Source organism: Gymnoscopelus braueri (assembly GCF_963280865.1).
Source record: "Gymnoscopelus braueri genome assembly, chromosome: 6".
Lineage (NCBI taxonomy): Eukaryota > Metazoa > Chordata > Actinopteri > Myctophiformes > Myctophidae > Gymnoscopelus > Gymnoscopelus braueri.
In genome coordinates, this window is record NC_137607.1 from 21,498,207 (window position 1) to 21,516,180 (window position 17,974).

General features: G+C 40.1%; 1 protein-coding gene across 1 annotated transcript; it reads left to right on the forward strand.

Annotated features, from left to right (window-relative positions):
* Nucleotides 1-1,824: 1,824 nt before the first annotated feature.
* On the forward strand, nucleotides 1,825-16,370 carry lmnb2 (lamin B2). Its single transcript, XM_080429758.1, has 13 exons — nucleotides 1,825-2,311; nucleotides 5,497-5,633; nucleotides 7,824-7,980; nucleotides 8,194-8,319; nucleotides 8,606-8,704; nucleotides 9,452-9,523; nucleotides 9,626-9,751; nucleotides 9,896-10,116; nucleotides 10,580-10,823; nucleotides 11,100-11,207; nucleotides 11,722-11,841; nucleotides 12,166-12,255; nucleotides 12,708-16,370. Exons 1-13 carry the CDS (start codon nucleotides 2,096-2,098, stop codon nucleotides 12,744-12,746), a joined length of 1,755 nt encoding a protein of 584 aa, XP_080285884.1. The 5' UTR covers nucleotides 1,825-2,095; the 3' UTR covers nucleotides 12,747-16,370.
* Nucleotides 16,371-17,974: the final 1,604 nt, after the last annotated feature.

Consider the following 17,974-nt stretch of genomic DNA (forward strand, 5'->3'; position numbering starts at 1 on the left):
TTACACCACTGCAGATCAGATCATGATGATGTGATTAGTTTATTAGGTTATTTATACAATGTCAAAGTATCAGCAAGCATAAGAGGCCACACCGTTATCGTACAGAACAGTAGAGATTTTATTTTTAACTGATTATAGAATGCCTTCTGTAGCAGAACAATGTGTTATTAACACAATAATTGTATTGATTACACATTGGGCACTGGGGCACATTTTTCAGTCAGTGTAGTTTGAGATTATTTATGGGACCAATAATCAAGTTTACAAACTTGATGCAAATCATTAAACAAAACAATGTTGAGCTCTGTGGTTATTACTGACGAAAATATCTTTCAACGTTAATATATATAACCCCCGGCGTCAGCTGTAATTATTTATTAGTCGTCCTCCTGAATGGGCATGGATGGTATAAACATGGTTGCCAGATTTTGCGAGAGAAACAAGCAACAAGTTCTATGAAAACAAGCCCAAAAGAAGCGACCTGCAGGCTACGGCCTTTTTGAAAATAGACGAACTACAAGCTCATAACTAGCTCCATAAAGAACCTCTCACTCCGCTATACAGCTCCGAGATGAGGTTCTATGTCGTTACCTTCCAGAATCGTGTATACGTCCGCCAAGGCTCCGCTGTTTACCCTTTTGTATACGTCGTATCCCAAAACTAATGGTAGATTCCAAGCCGCACGGATGTTTAAAGTTTGGAACGGAATGGAACATTTTAGGAACGGAGCGAAACTACCCATTTAAATCGCTTATTCAGTCAGCCTGTGGCCATGTTTCCCATTGTAGCCAAACCGGGAGCAGTACTGGCAGCGGACGTAGGGGGGTTTTCCGGGTTGAATGGGAAACATGGCCACAGGCTGACTAAATAAGCGATTTAAATGGGTAGTTTCGCTCCGTTCCTAAAATGTTCCATTCCGTTCCAAACTTTAAACATCCGTGCGGCTTGGAATCTACCATTAGTTTTGGGATACGACGTATACAAAAGGGTAAACAGCGGAGCCTTGGCGGACGTATACCCGATTCTGGAAGGTAACGACATAGAACCTCATCTCGGAGCTGTATAGCGGAGTGAGAGGTTCTTTATGGAGCTAGCTCATAACGAGCGTTTTTTTCATTTCACATTGTTGAAACATTTTAACAACACAAATCTTGGATGGGAGTCCCTGACACAAATATGTTGAGATGGGGGGGTCTGTGGACAAATACATATTACTTTGAGGGTCCTTGCCATGAAAAGGTTTGAGAACCACTGCATGGTTTAAACTAGCCTGGTAAACCCTCCCTCCGGAAATCTCAATTCCATTTCACTCCAGGAATCAAATAGAAATGAGATTTCCGGAGGGAGGGTTTACCAGGCTAGGTTTAAACAACATTAGGAAACAAGCCCAAATAAGCAATTACACTTTAGAAACAAGCCCAAATAAGAAACTACACTTTAGAAACAAGCCCAAATAAGCAACTACACTTTAGAAACAAGCCCAAATAAGAAACTACACGTTAGAAACAAGCCCAAATAAGAAACTACACTTTAGAAACAAGCCCAAATAAACAACTACACTAGAAACAAGCCCAAATAAGCAACTACACTTTAGAAACAAGCCCAAATAAGCAACTACACTTTAGAAATAAAGTTTTAAAAAAACTGCAACCCGCAACACAAGCCCAAAGTCGCTTATAATAAGCGGGCATGGCAACCCTGGTCGCGCGACACCGACCCGCGCCTAAAGTATAAACTCCACCTCCCATGACCCACCGCGCGGAGTCCGGAAGTGGTTGCGTCACGTCTCCCCTTTTGGCGCGGCCCGCGTGAGCCCGTCGGCCATCTTTGTTCCCGCAGCAGCAGCAGAGAGAGCAGCAAGACTTCTCTTTCAAACTGGAACTACGAGAACACGCTGCTGCGTTTCATTCATTTATTTTACACACGACGGTTTGTTGGTAAACAAACTCATTCTAACTAGTTCGCTAACTCGGACCGAGTGGGATTTTAGCAGCAGTTTAAAGTCTAAAGTGAATCTGTGAGCTTTTTTTTTAAAAGCTAGAGCAGGAGGAGCGACTCTTGTTGGGTTTGTTTAAAAGAGAAGAGAGGATCCGTTATGGCGACTGCTACTCCCAGCCGTGAATCGGGCCCCCGGCCGGCGGCCTCCACCCCGCTGTCGCCCACCCGCATCTCCCGCCTGCAGGAGAAGCAGGAGCTCCAGCACCTCAACGACCGGCTGGCCGTCTATATCGACCGCGTCCGGTCCCTGGAGCTGGAGAACGACCGGCTTATGGTCAAGGTGTCCGAGAAGGAGGAGGTGACCACCAGAGAGGTAAGGGCTGAGCTGAGCCTAGGAGAGGAGAGGGGCCACACTGAAACATCCCCAATGTGTTCCCTGACCTGAAGTACTATTAGTTTGTGTTATTATCGTTATTTAATTAAAAAATTTAGAATCAATTATTTATTTATTATTATTATTATTATTATCATTTATTATGAAAAAATATTATTATTATAGTCTGAGGAGGTTACCACCAGAGAGGTGGGCTGTCTGAGGTGTACTTGCTTATCTAGGCTTTGCTTCCACCATGTTTTAATTACTATTTTTAACCAGTGGTTCTCAAACATTTTCAATGTTTTGTGCCTCAGGGATTTTTTTTTTGTCTTGGCATGTTTCAAAAAAAGGAAAATCCACATTTTAGTGCAAGAGTTTTTGAAAATAGCAGATCTCATGTGGCCTATAGTTGCTTCTTTTGGGCTTGTTTTCCTAGACCTGTTTGCTTATTTCTCGCAAAATATGGCAACACTGGTGCTGTGCTGAGGAGCCACACTAAAACATCCCAGTGTGTTCCCTGTAGTAGTTACTTAGTATAGATGAATAGTAAATACTAATGTCTGCGATTTAAAGAACTATTTAACTTTTCACCAACACTCGATATAAACACAATGCACAGAAATCAATTCAGAGATGCCGTGCAGAATGAATCGGATTCAAACCACAACAAAGAGTCAAGACATTGAAGACAATAGTTTGCAGAATCAAGAGGCTACATAAAGCTAACGTTGATGCTTCACATAACCATCTGTCTTCACTCTAGAAGCTCTGATGCTTCCACTCCACTCTCTCATAATCTGTGACTTAATGCGTTAATGGATGCATTAAGACGCACGTGTTAATTGATGACATCTTGACTGTTCATTTCATTCACGTTAACCACTTGAACCCCACTAGCATCCATAGTCTGGGGGAAACGTTTGCCCCAAAAATAGCAGCTCTACATGCTCGCGACGCGTTGTGAGCTTGTAGATCGGAATTTTGATGTAGAGATAGGGGGGTTTCTAAGTATAGTAACTAAGGTTCGTTTTTTTTTTTACTAAGAATAGATGTGTTTAAGTGGTTAACGGGAGCCGGTGGGTGGATTGAGCGGGAGGTGGTGCGCGCCTACCGGCTCCACGGCGGACATGTTGAGAAGCGTTGAGCCTCGGTCCCGTCCGCTCTCCCTTCAAACTCATAGGACAGACTGGACGGGGCAGCTCATTGTCTGAAATGTACTAAATGTACGCGGCGTATTTGTGGGTTTGAGAGTTAATCATAGTGGTTTAAAAAGCCGGATGCTTTCAAAACCAGTGCTATGCCTGCACCCAGAGCAACCATGTTTGTATAATTTTATTTATTTTTTTCGTTTTGCCCCTGAATTTGATAATGAGGATGTTCCTGATTTGGTTAAAATGCGGGTTTATTCCTTGAGTGTTTTTATATTGTTGTTTTGATAACCAGACATTCTGGATAACCAGCTTACTTTTGCCTCAGTTGGGCGTGGACTGACCTCACTATCAATCATTTGTAAAAGATTGAAAACTCGGGTGTGGTGTTGTCTGGCTTTTCAGAGATGCTTCATTCAGTAAAGTTTTTAAAAACCCATTAAGAAGTATTTTGATGATACTATAGGCTAAGAACTGGTGATGGCAATGTCACCATTCAAGTAACCCTTTGTGCCACAGGCAAGGAACAGCTGCATAGTCTTCCTCTCTGAAACTCACTGGCAGCTGAGAGTTTGAGGGGGGAGGTTAATGGTCATCCAGGTCATTCTTTGACACCTGACTGATAAAAAAAAAGTGTGCTCTTCTGGGGCCATGGCACTGACCAAAAGTAGGCTTGGACACACCTGTCAAGGTGTGTCCAAGTAAACAATAGTGTGTTTACCAGGTGATATAAAATTGTTGTAAATGTTCCCTTGTCAGCCATTTAGCCTCCTAGAGTCATACAACAGCATTCTAACATTCTTCCATATTGTTTCGATGTAGAGTGGAAGTGCTGATGGAGTCTAAGTATTGTGTCAATGCGCCAAGCTCTACCTTTAGCACTAGAGCTTTAGAATGCTGGCTGTTCCTATATAACCCTCTTCTGCCCATCTGTATTTTTCTCCCCTCCTGTCTCTAGCTAGAGTCTCCTCCTCTCTACATTCCTCACTTATTTTTTCTACGTTCGCCTGCATTCCTCACCGCCCTCTTTTTCTCCCTCTTTCCTCTCCTCCCTCTCTTTCCATATCACTGCTTTAAAGTCTTTCTTCCCGCTCTTTTGCACTCCCCTCACACTTGCTTCTCTTCCCATCCAGCTGTTCCATGTCAGTATGTTGTTGTAGACTTGCTAGCTGTAGCGGGAACCTCCCTCCTAACAGACTTCCAACTCCTCCACTCCCTGTTTTTGTCCCCTTCCCCTTCTCTCTGTAGTATCAATAGTGGTGTTGTCCACATGCTAGCCAGATGGGCGGAGCATGGGACCTCCATTCAAATTTTAAATCTGACTTTTGAGTTGCAGTTGGTTCGACAGTTGAAGTTTATTGTTTGCCTTGAGGTGAAGCACGCTTTTCTAGCTTTCAACTAAAATAAAAAAATGATGCATTTTGATCAATCATTAGGAAAAGAGGGGCTGTTTGTAAAGAAAAAAACATTTAACACTTATTCCCTTTCATTATAAAGCTGAAATATTCAATGCAACAAATCAAGCCTTCAATTACAGACAGACTATGTTTGCTGTTTTACAGCCAAAATCACTTCTTCATTCTCAGCTTGTATAGCCTGCATATCTGATAAAAAGTTACTAAATAAACATTCCTCCCTCCACTGCCTGGAACTTGCTCTCTCCATTGGATTGTGCTTTTTTGGGGGTTAGCTTGACATTAGCTTTTTGTAAGTTGTGTGACATCATCATGTTGAAAAGAATGGCCTCTGTTTTCTGTGATTGGAAATCTCACACCTCCAATTCACACCTTTGAGACCCTCCCTATCCACTCAACAGTAGGGAGGGAATTACTTTTAATTACACCCAAATACTGATTGGAAAAAAGTTGAAGTTGTTATCAAAAGAGATTTTTCTTTTAGCCAATATCTAATATTTAGCCAGAATAATCATCTTCTGCTATATGCTTGAAAGTCTGATATACTTTCAGTGGATTCAAGAAGCGTTCTTTTAATGTAATAAACTCTGTCTGTGTGTTTGTTTCTCCCTCTGTGTAGGTGACGGGTCTGAAGGCTCTATATGAGGCAGAGCTTGCGGATGCAAGGCGTGTTTTGGATGAGACGGCTAGAGAGAGGGCCAGATTGCAGATTGATCTGGGCAAGGCTCAGTCTGAACTGGATGAAACTACACGCAGGTAATGTTCCATGCTAAACACACAGTAAAGGTAGTCCTACAAACTTGATCGGATGTTTCCTTGGCCTGAGGGTGATGTAATTACTACGTGAGAAAGGAATGTGTTGTGTTTTCCATTTTGTTCATCAAGTATAGGCTATATCTGTAAAGGCCAAATATGGATTTTCAGTAACAGGAATTATGCCTGTTACTGAAATTCAGTTAGAGCAGGTAGTATCCACGTTCATTTAATGTTTTGTCAACAAGTTTGTTGTCCTTATATCTCACTGTATGTGACCAAAATAGTTTGATTAAATGGTGATGGCAGATTCCAGGAATGCCTATGCATTAAGATCAGTTAAAATGAGTTAAAGGGATACTTCACTCTCGGGCCGGGGACACATTTAAAAAAATTATTAAAAATAAATGAAAAAAGTTATGGAAAATTCATGGCCCCCTCACGCATTAGAGTGTCCTACTAATGCGTGAGGGGGCCATGAATTTTCCATAACTTTTTTCATTTATTTTTAATAATTTTTTTAAATGTGTCCCCGTCGGGAGAGTGAAGTATCCCTTTAAGTCATGTAAACCATTGGGTTTGAGCAATTAGCCGTAAGCGCAAAAGCTTGTAAAAGACAACAATCCAGGTTGGTTTTAGCTTGAGGCACGTCTAGGAACCCGTTGAGACTGGAATGCATGGTATTTGGATAAGGTATTTGTAGTAAAAGGCGGTGCATTGAAAAACAAACTGCCTTTTGCAGCCTGCTTTCTAGTATTTGTTTTCAAAAGGTTTTTGTGTAATAAAGTTTTCACTGTGGTTCACACATCCATAAAACACAAATTAATTGATTCCCAGAAATATCACACTTTAATGAGGGAGATTACCGCACAGCACACCATTAAAGTGATGATAATATAATCGGTCAACGTGAATGCGGGCGGACTGGCAGGAGCTGTATAGATGGGACTGAGTGTCCGTCTACCATGGGCTCTCTTTATAGAGCGTCTGCCTCTCTCTACAAGGCTACGAGCCCCCGTCCCCTTCCACTGGCTATGTTTATTTATACCCCTTCGTACGACAGTGTAGCGCACCGAAAATAGCTGATCTACAAGCTCACAATGTGTCATGACCTCACTACATTGGTTAAATGTATTTTCTACATGGTTTTTGACCCATCAAAACAATGTAGGGTTATAGCTTGTGGTATACTGTGTATGCAAATATGTATGTGTGTGTGTATATATGTATGTAGGTTCATCTGTTGGTCTGCATGTGTCTTATACAATGGATTTACTGATTGTTGGCTTTAAGTGCAAGACAAGGCAATCATCTAATTAATCTCAACTTCATGTGAGAAAACTGGTTGACAACTTGACATCAATCCAGACAGATGAACAGAAACAGATAATAGTCTGTGGATATAACTTTGAGTCACAGATTCATTTTATAAAAGTTACAGGGGAACATACCATCAGTCTTTCTGGGGACACCAATTAATGAAATAGTTGCTGAATATCTGGAGAGCTATTTAAGCTGAAGGAAGTGTCGGTGACTTGGAGCTTGGTCTTTAAGCCTATTATGGAGAGGGGCTGTGGGGAGAGAGGGGGGATGGGATGAAGGGAGAGGAAAGAGCAGAGGTATGGGGGAAGGGGGGGATGGGCTGTGTGGTTAGATATGGAACTTGGGTGGGAGGAGAGGGCATTGCTGGACGATACTCAAGAAAGAAGATATTTCACTTTGATATATGTATGAGTAGTGATAATGTTTTTATTTAATGAATACATAAACATTTGAATTTCTCCAGTACGTAACTTTATTTTTCTCCAGTACGTAACTTTATTTTTATAAATTCTATAAGTCCAGCAGACGGATCAAATTATTCTCTGAGTTGAACTTCTCTTGTTTGTTTGTTTTATTTGAGAGGTTGCTATGGAGCCTTTCTCTGCCAGGAAGTTGGGAATGGTTACGAGTTCAGACATGAAATGTCCTGACTTTATTGAAACTTAAAATAAAAATAGAATATAATCACTGGGCCTAACTGCCTTATCTTGAGGGATTACAATTCCTCCAACCTGAACAAATATAATTTGGCAATGGCAGGTTTCAGTTCCAGTTTTGAAATGCTTGGATTGTAAAAACTCTTTCACTCTTGTGGTCCAACCGTCTCTCTGCCTACATTAATCCTTCCTTCCTCCATCCCTCCTCCTACAGTCTAAAGAAAAAGGATGGTGACCTGTCGGCATCTATGTCCCGGGCCAGCGCTCTGGAAGGTCAGCTGAATCAGAGTGAAGCAGCTCTGAATACAGCGCTGAGCCAGAATGCTGCTCTGGCTGCTGAACTTGGAGACCTCAAGAGTCTGCTGGCCAAGGTATGGATACGTCAATTTAACAATCATGTTCTCACAGAAAGCAAGTGATTAAAAAAAAAAGATATATATATCTTTTTTGTATTACTACATTCTAAACTTGACATGACCATAGGCATTAATGATTGAAGATGGAATCACCATGGACATTGAGGGTTGTGTATGTCCTGCTGTCATGAGGGTAAATCTAAGTGTCTTGCTTTTAACCATCCATAGGCGGAGGACGGCCATGCTGTTGCTAAGCGCCAGTTGGAGACCGAGACCCTGATGCGTGTTGACCTGGAGAACCGCTGTCAGTCACTGAGCGAGGATCTAGAGTTCAGAAAGAGCATGTTTGAAGAGGTGCGTGTATGCATGCACACGTGTAGTCATGTTGATGCAGAGTGTATGGTATTTTCTTTTGTCGTAGTACTACAATATATATATATTTTTTTAATATTTTATTTTTCATTTAAAATGTTCACAAAGTATACATACAACCCCCCCCAGATCCCTCCCCCTCCCCACATACAAACCCACATACATAAAGGACAGCACAGATACAAATAATCAAAACATATATATTATATATTAACATCTTTCCCTCTTATGTATTTCTGTCTTGCCTGTGCCTTCCATCGCTGTATAGGAAGTGCGTGGGACTCGTCGTAGACAGGAGCAGAGGATTGTGGAGGTGGACTCTGGAGTAAGACAGGACTACGAATTCAAACTGTCACAGGCTTTACAGGTACGGTGGGCAACCATTTATACTCTATGCCACCCTCATCTCTATGCCTGCTATGCTATATACGTAAGGAGATAAAACTATTCAGCAGAGAAGATCTGAATGGTTTTCATACATTTCACTTTAGGTTTTGACAGACAAATGGTAAAAATGTATCATTTTTACTCCGGTGCAGTCGAGGCGAGGGTACATGTTGTTGGGTAAACCTCCCTTTTTTTTGTATGTATTGCAAAGGCGTCTACCAACCCGATCTTTTGACACAGATACAGTCTCACCGTCTCTGCTGGATTAAATTCATGTCCAAGAATAGATGGCCACAGTGGCCTCAAGACTTGAATGAATAACTGGACTCCTTACAGAAATCTGAGTAAGCGTCGTGAATGCGTAACGCAATCAACAGTACAAATCTGCAATAGCACTGGGGTGGCTGGCAAGGATTCCCCTGCACCGTTGCTGTAGATAAGATTGTGCAGTTACTGCAGGTTTTAAAAAAAGACTGAGAAGCGCCACATACAAACTACAGAGATACCTGTAAATAGAAGTCAGTGTTAAGGTCGGACATCAGTGTTAACTTGGGACATAAGGAACAACAAGCCATGTAATCTAGTAAAATCTCATTCTCTGAAGGTTGAGAGAATAGAAGTCTTTGTCTTGTTTTTATAGTAACTACTCGATCACTATAGTACAACCTGTTGAGTTTTGTGGGAAGTTCTGAAATCTCATTAAAGTGTGATGTGTTTTTTTTCTCAGGACCTGAGGAGACAGCACGATGAACAGGTGTCTCTGTACAAGGAGGAGCTGGAAACAACCTACCAATCCAAGGTTGGGAGATCCTGGATTTTTTGCACAGTTCCTGCCTTTGCCGTCTTTTCTTTCCAGCTCTTTTTCCATCTAACCTATTCGGTCTGTTTTTCTTTCCTCTAGCTGGAAAATGCCAAGATCTCCTCAGAAATGAATGACAAGGCAACGACCACTGCCAGGGAGGAGCTGCAGGAGGCTCGTATGAGGATAGAGTCTCTGGCATACCAGTTCAGTGCCCTGCAGAAACAGGTATGACACATAAAGCCATTATGAAGTTATAAATCAAGGAGGTGTGCCTTTTAACACCCATATCCCATCAATATCCATTATAGATTGTTAGCAAATCTCCTGCGTTTTGTGTTCCTGATCACATTTCTTATGACTGTGTGTTAGGCTTCGGCCTCAGAGGACCGTGCCCGAGAGCTGGAGGACATTCTGTCATCAGAGAGAGACAAGCACCGTAGAGCCATTGAACTTCAAGAACACCAGATGAACGAACTGAGAGACAGGATGAACTCCCAGCTGAACGAGTACCAGGAGCTGCTAGATGTTAAGCTAGCCTTGGACATGGAGATCAATGCGTACAGGAAACTGCTGGAGGGAGAAGAGCATAGGTACGTCTATTACACACACACACACACACACACACATACATACATACATACATACATACATACATACATACATACATACATACATACATACATACATACATACATACATTATGGAGTTTGACCTCTACAAGGCCTTAAAACGGAACATATGGGATGCATAAATTCTATTAGATATCAAACGGTCATTGGTTGGACAGCTACATCCTGCTCACTCATTGATTGGACAGATACATCCTGCTCACTCAGTGTTAAGAGTGAAAGTAGATACAGAGATGAACACGCTATGTACAGATTTTATGTAACACAATCGGCTCTGTGTTATGAATGGGACTCAATGATTTATTCACCACATTGATCTTTTTTTATCACATTATTTAGCATGATTTAAATAGCCGGGGCTTACAGTTTAAGAACATCCTGTGTTGGTTATTATTAATATGGTGTTAAATCTGTTTCTCTCCAGACTGAAGCTGTCACCCAGCCCTCCATCCAGCCGCGTGACTGTGTCCAGGATGACGGGCTCCTCTTCCTCACGCACTTCCAAGAGGAAGAGAGTGGAGGTGGATGTGCTGGATGAGGGCCAGGTAGTGGAAGAAGGAGAGGGCCAGCTGCTCGTGTCGGAGGAGGCAACCGCCAGCGGAGCCGTGACTATATCCCCCACTGATATGGATGGAAATGCTGTGGCTCTTGCTAATGATACTGACGAGGTAATTAATGGAGTTGTAGTTGCATGAGTGCTATTGCTCTTTTGTTATCAGTGAAATACCCCAAGGGATATACACATAAACACATATCACTAAGCATGTTTAGGACACTGCTAATATGGGTAATACACAAATCTGGAAGTTAGTGGAAGACATGACCATTGGTGCATATACATTTTTTTTAAAGTACACTAATTATGAATTTTTGGATTGTTGGATATGTATTTACATTGGAAGAGACCTTTTGTTTCTCAGCCAATAAAAGATTATGTATTACAGGACCAACCTCTTGGTAGCTGGCGGTTGACAAGGCAGGTTGATGGAGAAGAAGAGATTGTCTACAAGTTCTCTCCAAAGTATGTCCTCAAGGCTGGGCAGTCTGTTACGGTAAGAACTGAGGACCATCAATGAAACAATGAAATGGGTCACTCACCATGTAATCAAACAATGGATTAATTGATCGACTCGACAGAAATGTCTAAAGCTATTTTGTCCAGTGGTAACCAACTGGTTGACCACAATCGTGTCTATCTTAAAACCAATAGACACAAATATATTTGTATGGGACGATTTTTTTCCACGTCCTGTGCAGTTGGCAACTGGCATAATTTTTTGAAAAGTTATATAAAAAAATCTATAAAAGCATTTAAATAGACGTATACACACCCGAATGCAGGATCTGTCATCAACCTTTTTCCCCCTACAGGAAAAGATTTACTCAATCGCTTAACTAAATATAATTTTTGCAATTTTTGGGACAGTTACTGGCATATAGCACAAGTTCAGCGTTTGTGATAAACAAATACATTTAGATTTCATGGGGTCTTTAAGGTCAGACCAGATTCACTGCTTTCAAGTTTGTCCAACATAACTACAATGTACATTATGTTAATGTGTATAGGTGTGGTCTGCTGATGCTGGCGTGGCCCATGGACCCCCCTCTGACCTGCTGTGGAAGAGCCAGGCTTCCTGGGGCACAGGAAGTGAGATCCTTACCACCCTGGTGAATTCTGATGGAGAGGTATTGACATTTGAACAATGTTTATTAATTTATTTTATTTATACTACTAGTTTGAGTGGATAGAGGAGGTACAATTACAGTTGGGAATTTAGCAGACGCACTTATCCAGAGCTGAAGCTGTGATGCTAACCTTTTTGAAGCAACCATGGTCAACAATTCAGGCTCCAGTTATGTACAGTGTTTTGTCATGATACATTTGTCTCTTACCTGTATTTATTTATAGAAGTTTAGCACATTCCCTGTACACCTCAGCCCCTGTGTTTCTGACTCTGAAACGTCTTACATGATTGGTTTGTCCCTGCTCTTGTTTCTGTGTGTGAGCAGGAGGTTGCTAGAAGGACCGTCAGCAAGACTCAGATGGAGATGGAGAATGGAGAAGATGAAGAGGATGAGGAGGAGGAAGTGGTGGTACGGGTAAGTCTTGACCTTAAAATCTTTGAGGAATTTACAAACTCCTGCTCATCCTTGAGACACCAGATGGAAACGGTTGAATGTGGTTATGTTCTTGGGCCTTGTATTTAGATTAGGTGACATGTCCAAGAGTCAAAAAATCCAAATTAACTGTGTTCACACTGTCCTCCCTTTTACTTGAAAACCTATGAGTGTTTTTTGGGGAGGAGGGGTCAACACCGTTGACCTAGCTCATTATAAAATGTTGGCACAGTAAATATACTATTCACCGCAACTCTACTAAGCACTTCTAAGATAACCTCAGCAATATAATTGATAGATTAAGATTGGAAAGTTATTATATATTTTAAAATGCTCATGGGGATGATATATATTTTGTATTTATTTTCTAAGAACATGCTTTTTAGTTGAAACATTTGTTAACATTTTCTCTCTCTATCCATTGAACCATCCAGGGAAGAAAGACTGCATCCAGAGAGTGTGCCATCATGTGAAGCCCCTCAACACTCACTGGTTGTTTTTAACTTCCAATTTGTTTTCTAGAGCCACTCAGATATTTTTCTATTTGTCCTGTTGTTACTTGTCGTTTTGCTGTCTTTTCATAGTTCAAGATGACAAAAGGACTTTTTGGCCATGTTTCTAATGGACTCTGTTTCTACTGCTCAACTCTGGATCCGCTTTTAATAGGAATAAAACAACTAGCTCTAGATAAAAGGTGATGTAGTGATAATCTTTACTTAACACAGAAGATTATGACTCGACTACAAAACAATTTTGAGTAAAACAGCCCAGTACAGGGGAATGTCTGCATTGACAGTAATAGAATTTTATATTTCCAGATATCACTGCTCCATTTTACACCTTTTTATTTTATGTCTATATAGTAAGTATTTGTTTTAATTATTTTTGGGAATGCCAAATGGTGCGTTTAAATGCAACAAATATAGCAAATCTATTGACTAATAGAAAATGCTATATGTGCTTCCCAGATAATGGACCTCGAACATAATGCTGATTTGTATTATTTTATAATGTCATGAATTCAATGTTTTGACTGTCCATTATGGTGACAGATGGTGACAACAGGCGCTCCTGTACTGAAAACGAATTTCTAGTCACATTTTTGTTGCTGAATCTTGGCAATGACTTACTTTGCAATCTTGGCAATGGCCTGCCAATAAATCTTTGAAATGAGACCTGTTGTCACCATCCTGACTTGTACATAAAGATACCCTCAACTCAGTCCTGATCCTCTTTTCTCTTTCTTCCTTCCCTTGTTCCCTCCTCTTTCCTATATTCCCTCAAGTTTCCTCTTCTCCTGTATCCCCTTTCTCCTCAAAGATAGCTAAAGCTAATCTAAAAGATAGCTTTTAGATTTGTTTCTAAAAGCTAGTTTTAAGATTAACGCTCAGTTGCTCTAAAATCTCACCACTTTGTTTCCTATAAAAAAAAGAAGGCATTTAAGAAAAAAAGACCTGTTTGGCAGGGGTTAATGGGATCATGTTGATATTATCCTTCAATTGTGTGTTGTAGATGCTATAACTGACAGCTAACTATTGTTAACGTTAGCACCATTAGTGACTGGGTAGTTTGATATCATTAGCATGGTTTCCACAGCTAGCCCGAGTGAGGCTAGACCAGGGCCAAGTAAATGTTTAGATATACTATCGTAAACACTTTTGGTGTATTCGAAACTTAAGTTGCCCCCACCAACCATTTCTACTAAGTAAATTGAGGACCCTTGATTGACACCCGTTTTGGCACTGTAGTGGAAACCAGGCTTGCCCTGTCTGGCCCTTCAGCAGAAACGGGAGTGCCCTGAATTGGAAATGTCCTGGGTACACGCACAATATGTCTACCACTGCTGAAGGGCTTGTTAATTCCTCAGACAGCCATCCTGCTGCTTGGGGGGCCTTTGGGTGATATTAAACTCTCAGCAAGAGTAGAATGCCTGGCAGCGTCAGGCCCAGCACGGTGGAGCAAGAGGGGTGGGTTTGTTTTGTAGAATTCATGGAAATTTGTAAAACAGCATTTTTAAATGCATTGTTCTATAATTGCTATATTGGATAAAAAAAAAAGATTTCAGTAGTCCTGAAACAAATAGGGCCGACCTCTGAATTGAGAAGATTGTAATATAGGGAGACCAAAGAAGAACTTGAAAAATAGACCCTTCATTGGGAATGTAAATTGGCAACCAGGTCAAAATCTGTGTGAAACTTGCCTATAAGGAGCAAATGTGTCTGCTTGCCTTGGACATTGAATGTTATCTGTGTTAGAGTTCCATGCTCGGTGCTGAATCACGTACTGTAAATGCCTCCTTAACTAGCCTCTCTGCTCTGACACCCTGCTGGAAGCTGTGATGCTACCATGATGATCAAATCATGGGTTTAAGTCTTTAAAAAAAACATTGTGTGTTAAAAAAAAGTCTGGCCCTAAAGTTAACTCACTCATAGTGATATCTGAAAAAAACATGTTTCTCAGACATTTTAACTTAAAATCACAGAATATACCATTTTAAACTGATTGTGGTGGGACAGATTGGCTGACTTTTTTCAGAGGAAATAGACCTGTTTCTGTACAGAGCCATTGATGGTTTGGCATAATTATGGCAGGTGGCCAGCATTGTAAATATTGGTCAAAAGAATGCCAATATACTTGCCATGAAGCACAATTATGGTGTAAACATGGCTACCACTAAAAACTTGTGGCAAACTGTATGGCTCTGGTTTCAAACTGGTGAATGTAAGCTGTGAGGGGGGTGGGCTTACTCCTAATCACCACAACTGCAATTGGATAGCAAAAAAAGAACATTTTGATTGGATCACAAGTGTTCTGTCTATCTGAATTATTGAAGTAAACTGAAGCTGCTTTGCCTCAGTTGTTTTTCTAACTAATGATATTGGCCTGGGAAACAGATTTTTTTTCCTAATGTGTGTTTGAATGCAGTGCTTTGCATTACTAAATATTCTTGTTTTTGATAGGGTTGTTGTTAATGTAATCAGTTTGTTTACATGAAATGTTATAGTTTTGTATTGTCAGGGTCTCTGGGGGTGATTAAGTTTGGGTGTTGATGGATGTGCGATATACATACGTGTTGGCCAGATTACTTATACATTCTGGGCTAATCGAAGATGACTGACCTCTGAAAATGAATCGGTTAGTGACATGACTGCTTCTGTCATGTGATGACAAATATTGGCTAGCAGCTATCCAGGAACATTTGCTAAACCATCCACAAGTGCATGTTCTAGTATAAAAAAGCCTATTGGCATAATTTAACCAGTGTTTGTTAAAGTGTGGGTTGTCGGCCTGTTTCTACTTGGGCCCCTACAGTATATAATTAGTACTGGTATTTCTTTGTGACACTGGGTCTCAGGAAGTTAGTGAATTCTTCATATAATGTTCTGGGCAAATGTACAAAGGTTTAAATCTGACCGTTGTACAATTTCACCTAAATAGTTTGTGATTAGTTTTGTATTGGAAGTGAGTCACACCACAGACATTTAAGGTAGATGATTTCAGAGTCAATAGTTTTATAGATTATTTGAAGCACACCCTAGACTGTGATTATCATTAAGCTATTTTCTTAAAATCTGAATCTGAGCTCCACTGGCAAATTGATAGAGCAGTATTGCTCCAAACTATGACAGGCAGACATGCTGTGACTTTACCTGTCTTTGGGTATACTGTACACTCCGTGGGAGAGTTTTCAGGAAGTAGTGTGATTCAGCTTTCAGCCAGATAACTGAAAAAAAATACTATTATGGAATTTCCACATTTTCCTGAATCATTTCTAAAACATTTGCTTGACCATTGGTTCTTATTTATCTTGTAGCCAACAGTTTGGGTTATCTGGCTAATAAGAGTGATTTCATTTGATTCTAACCCATTTGTTTAATAATCAGATATGACATGATAGTTTCCATTTTTTTATTTTTTGTGAAGTGAATAAACATTGAGCCCTAACGCCCAACTCTTAATCACTGTCATAGAGATCCATTATTGTTAATGGGGGGAAGCATGCCAAATGTCAGTTTGTTCATTCATAATGATTATTACACTTACTATTGAACTATTTTTTTTTGTATACATAATAAATGTTTTCAATATTAAGCTGTGTCCGCTCATTCAATGGTGGCCTGTTGTATACCATGTGCATGTATGTAAAGTGATATTACAAATCATCTTATGATTTTTGTTATATTGCAGCTACACTAATTCCTCAAAGTGTTAACTTACATTGTTAAACATTATATATACTCAGTCACGGTATATGATCATCTGTAAGCTTTATTCACCATGGCATTCATACCAGGAAGCTAACAGGTATACTGTAACATGCTGTTGGCTAAAGGCTTCTCACAGGAGCTGTTAATGTTAATTGCCTGGCTTAAAGTGACCTTGAGATCAGTTTCTAACAGTGGGAGTGTCACTTGTTTCCATCCCTCAGTTTTTACAGAGAAATCCAGAGACCTAAACGTCTCATTAATTGTGCATTTAAGAGATATTTGAGTTAAAACTACGTTTTTTGTTAAATGGTTAAAGTTCTATATTCTGATAGTAATTTCTATAGTGTTCAGTAATGAGGGTCTTGATTAATTGGAAAAAGTTACACTGTATGACTTAAACAAGAATAAAATAAAAAATACTGTATGCTTGTGTGGTATTTACTGTAACTGTATGGCTACACCACCTGCCGTACTATACACAGTACATGACTTCACACCAGGGTGGGCAAGTGGAGTTCATCTTTAAATTCCTCCATTTGCTGTTGACATTTGTTTTTTCCCCCTTTTGTATCGATGTGTTTCTGTAATTGTACGTGGGTTTCAAGATTTTTATGTTACATCTCATGGAAGTACACATGTCAAATTCTTTGTTTTTTGATTTCTCAACATTGTGTCATCACTAGCAAAAGAAGGACTTGAAGAATAACCTTATTTCTTTTTTTAAATGACAACAGGACAATAATTGCGATAGTTTTTCCAGCATGAAGACAGAAACTATTTATTGTAAACGTGTTTCAATAAGGATTGCTGTTCAAAATTGATTCGTTTCTTATTCAGGTATAATTTTAGGTAGTGTATTTGTAGATGATGCTGTTTACAGTGGTCTAAAGTAACTAAGTACATTTACTCAAGTAGCCTACTGTACTTATTATAGATTTTTTTTAATTACAATTTTGAGGTACTTTTACTTTACTGGAGTATTTCCAATTTTCAGTGCTTTTACTTTTACTCCACATATCAGAGGCAAAAAAACTCCACTACAATTATTTGACAACTTTGTAGATTTTGATTATTAATACAAAACATGTACATTAATCACTTCAGCCCTATATACATTTCGGCCATTTGAAAAAGTCCGCCAGGGGGCGACAGACTCTACAACACCATTACTTGTACCGCGGAACCAATGGTCTAACTGTGTGTTTCCACCGAACCCTCGGACCACCTGATAATCATATGATCAGGGTTGCCATGTCCGCTTATTATAAGTGACGTTGGGCTTCTTTTTATGTGAAGTTGCTTGTAAATATTGGTTAGTTGCGGGTTGCGTTTTTTTGGGCTTGTTTGTAAAGTGTAGTTGCTTATTTGGGCTTGTTTCCTAAATGTTGTTTAAACCAGTGGTTCTCAAAACATTTTCATGTCATGGACCCCCATATTAATATGTATTGTTTTGTCCACAGCACAGACCCCCCCCCATCTGAAAGTATTTTGTG

Excerpts from the sequence above, each read along its gene's own strand:
- lmnb2 (XM_080429758.1), top strand. The coding sequence starts at position 2,096 with ATGGCGACTGCTACTCCCAGCCGTGAATCGGGCCCCCGGCCGGCGGCC. Across the intron at positions 5,634-7,823 it reads CTGGATGAAACTACACGCAG|TCTAAAGAAAAAGGATGGTG; the intron begins GTAATGTTCCAT and ends CTCCTCCTACAG. Across the intron at positions 11,208-11,721 it reads AGGCTGGGCAGTCTGTTACG|GTGTGGTCTGCTGATGCTGG; the intron begins GTAAGAACTGAG and ends TAATGTGTATAG.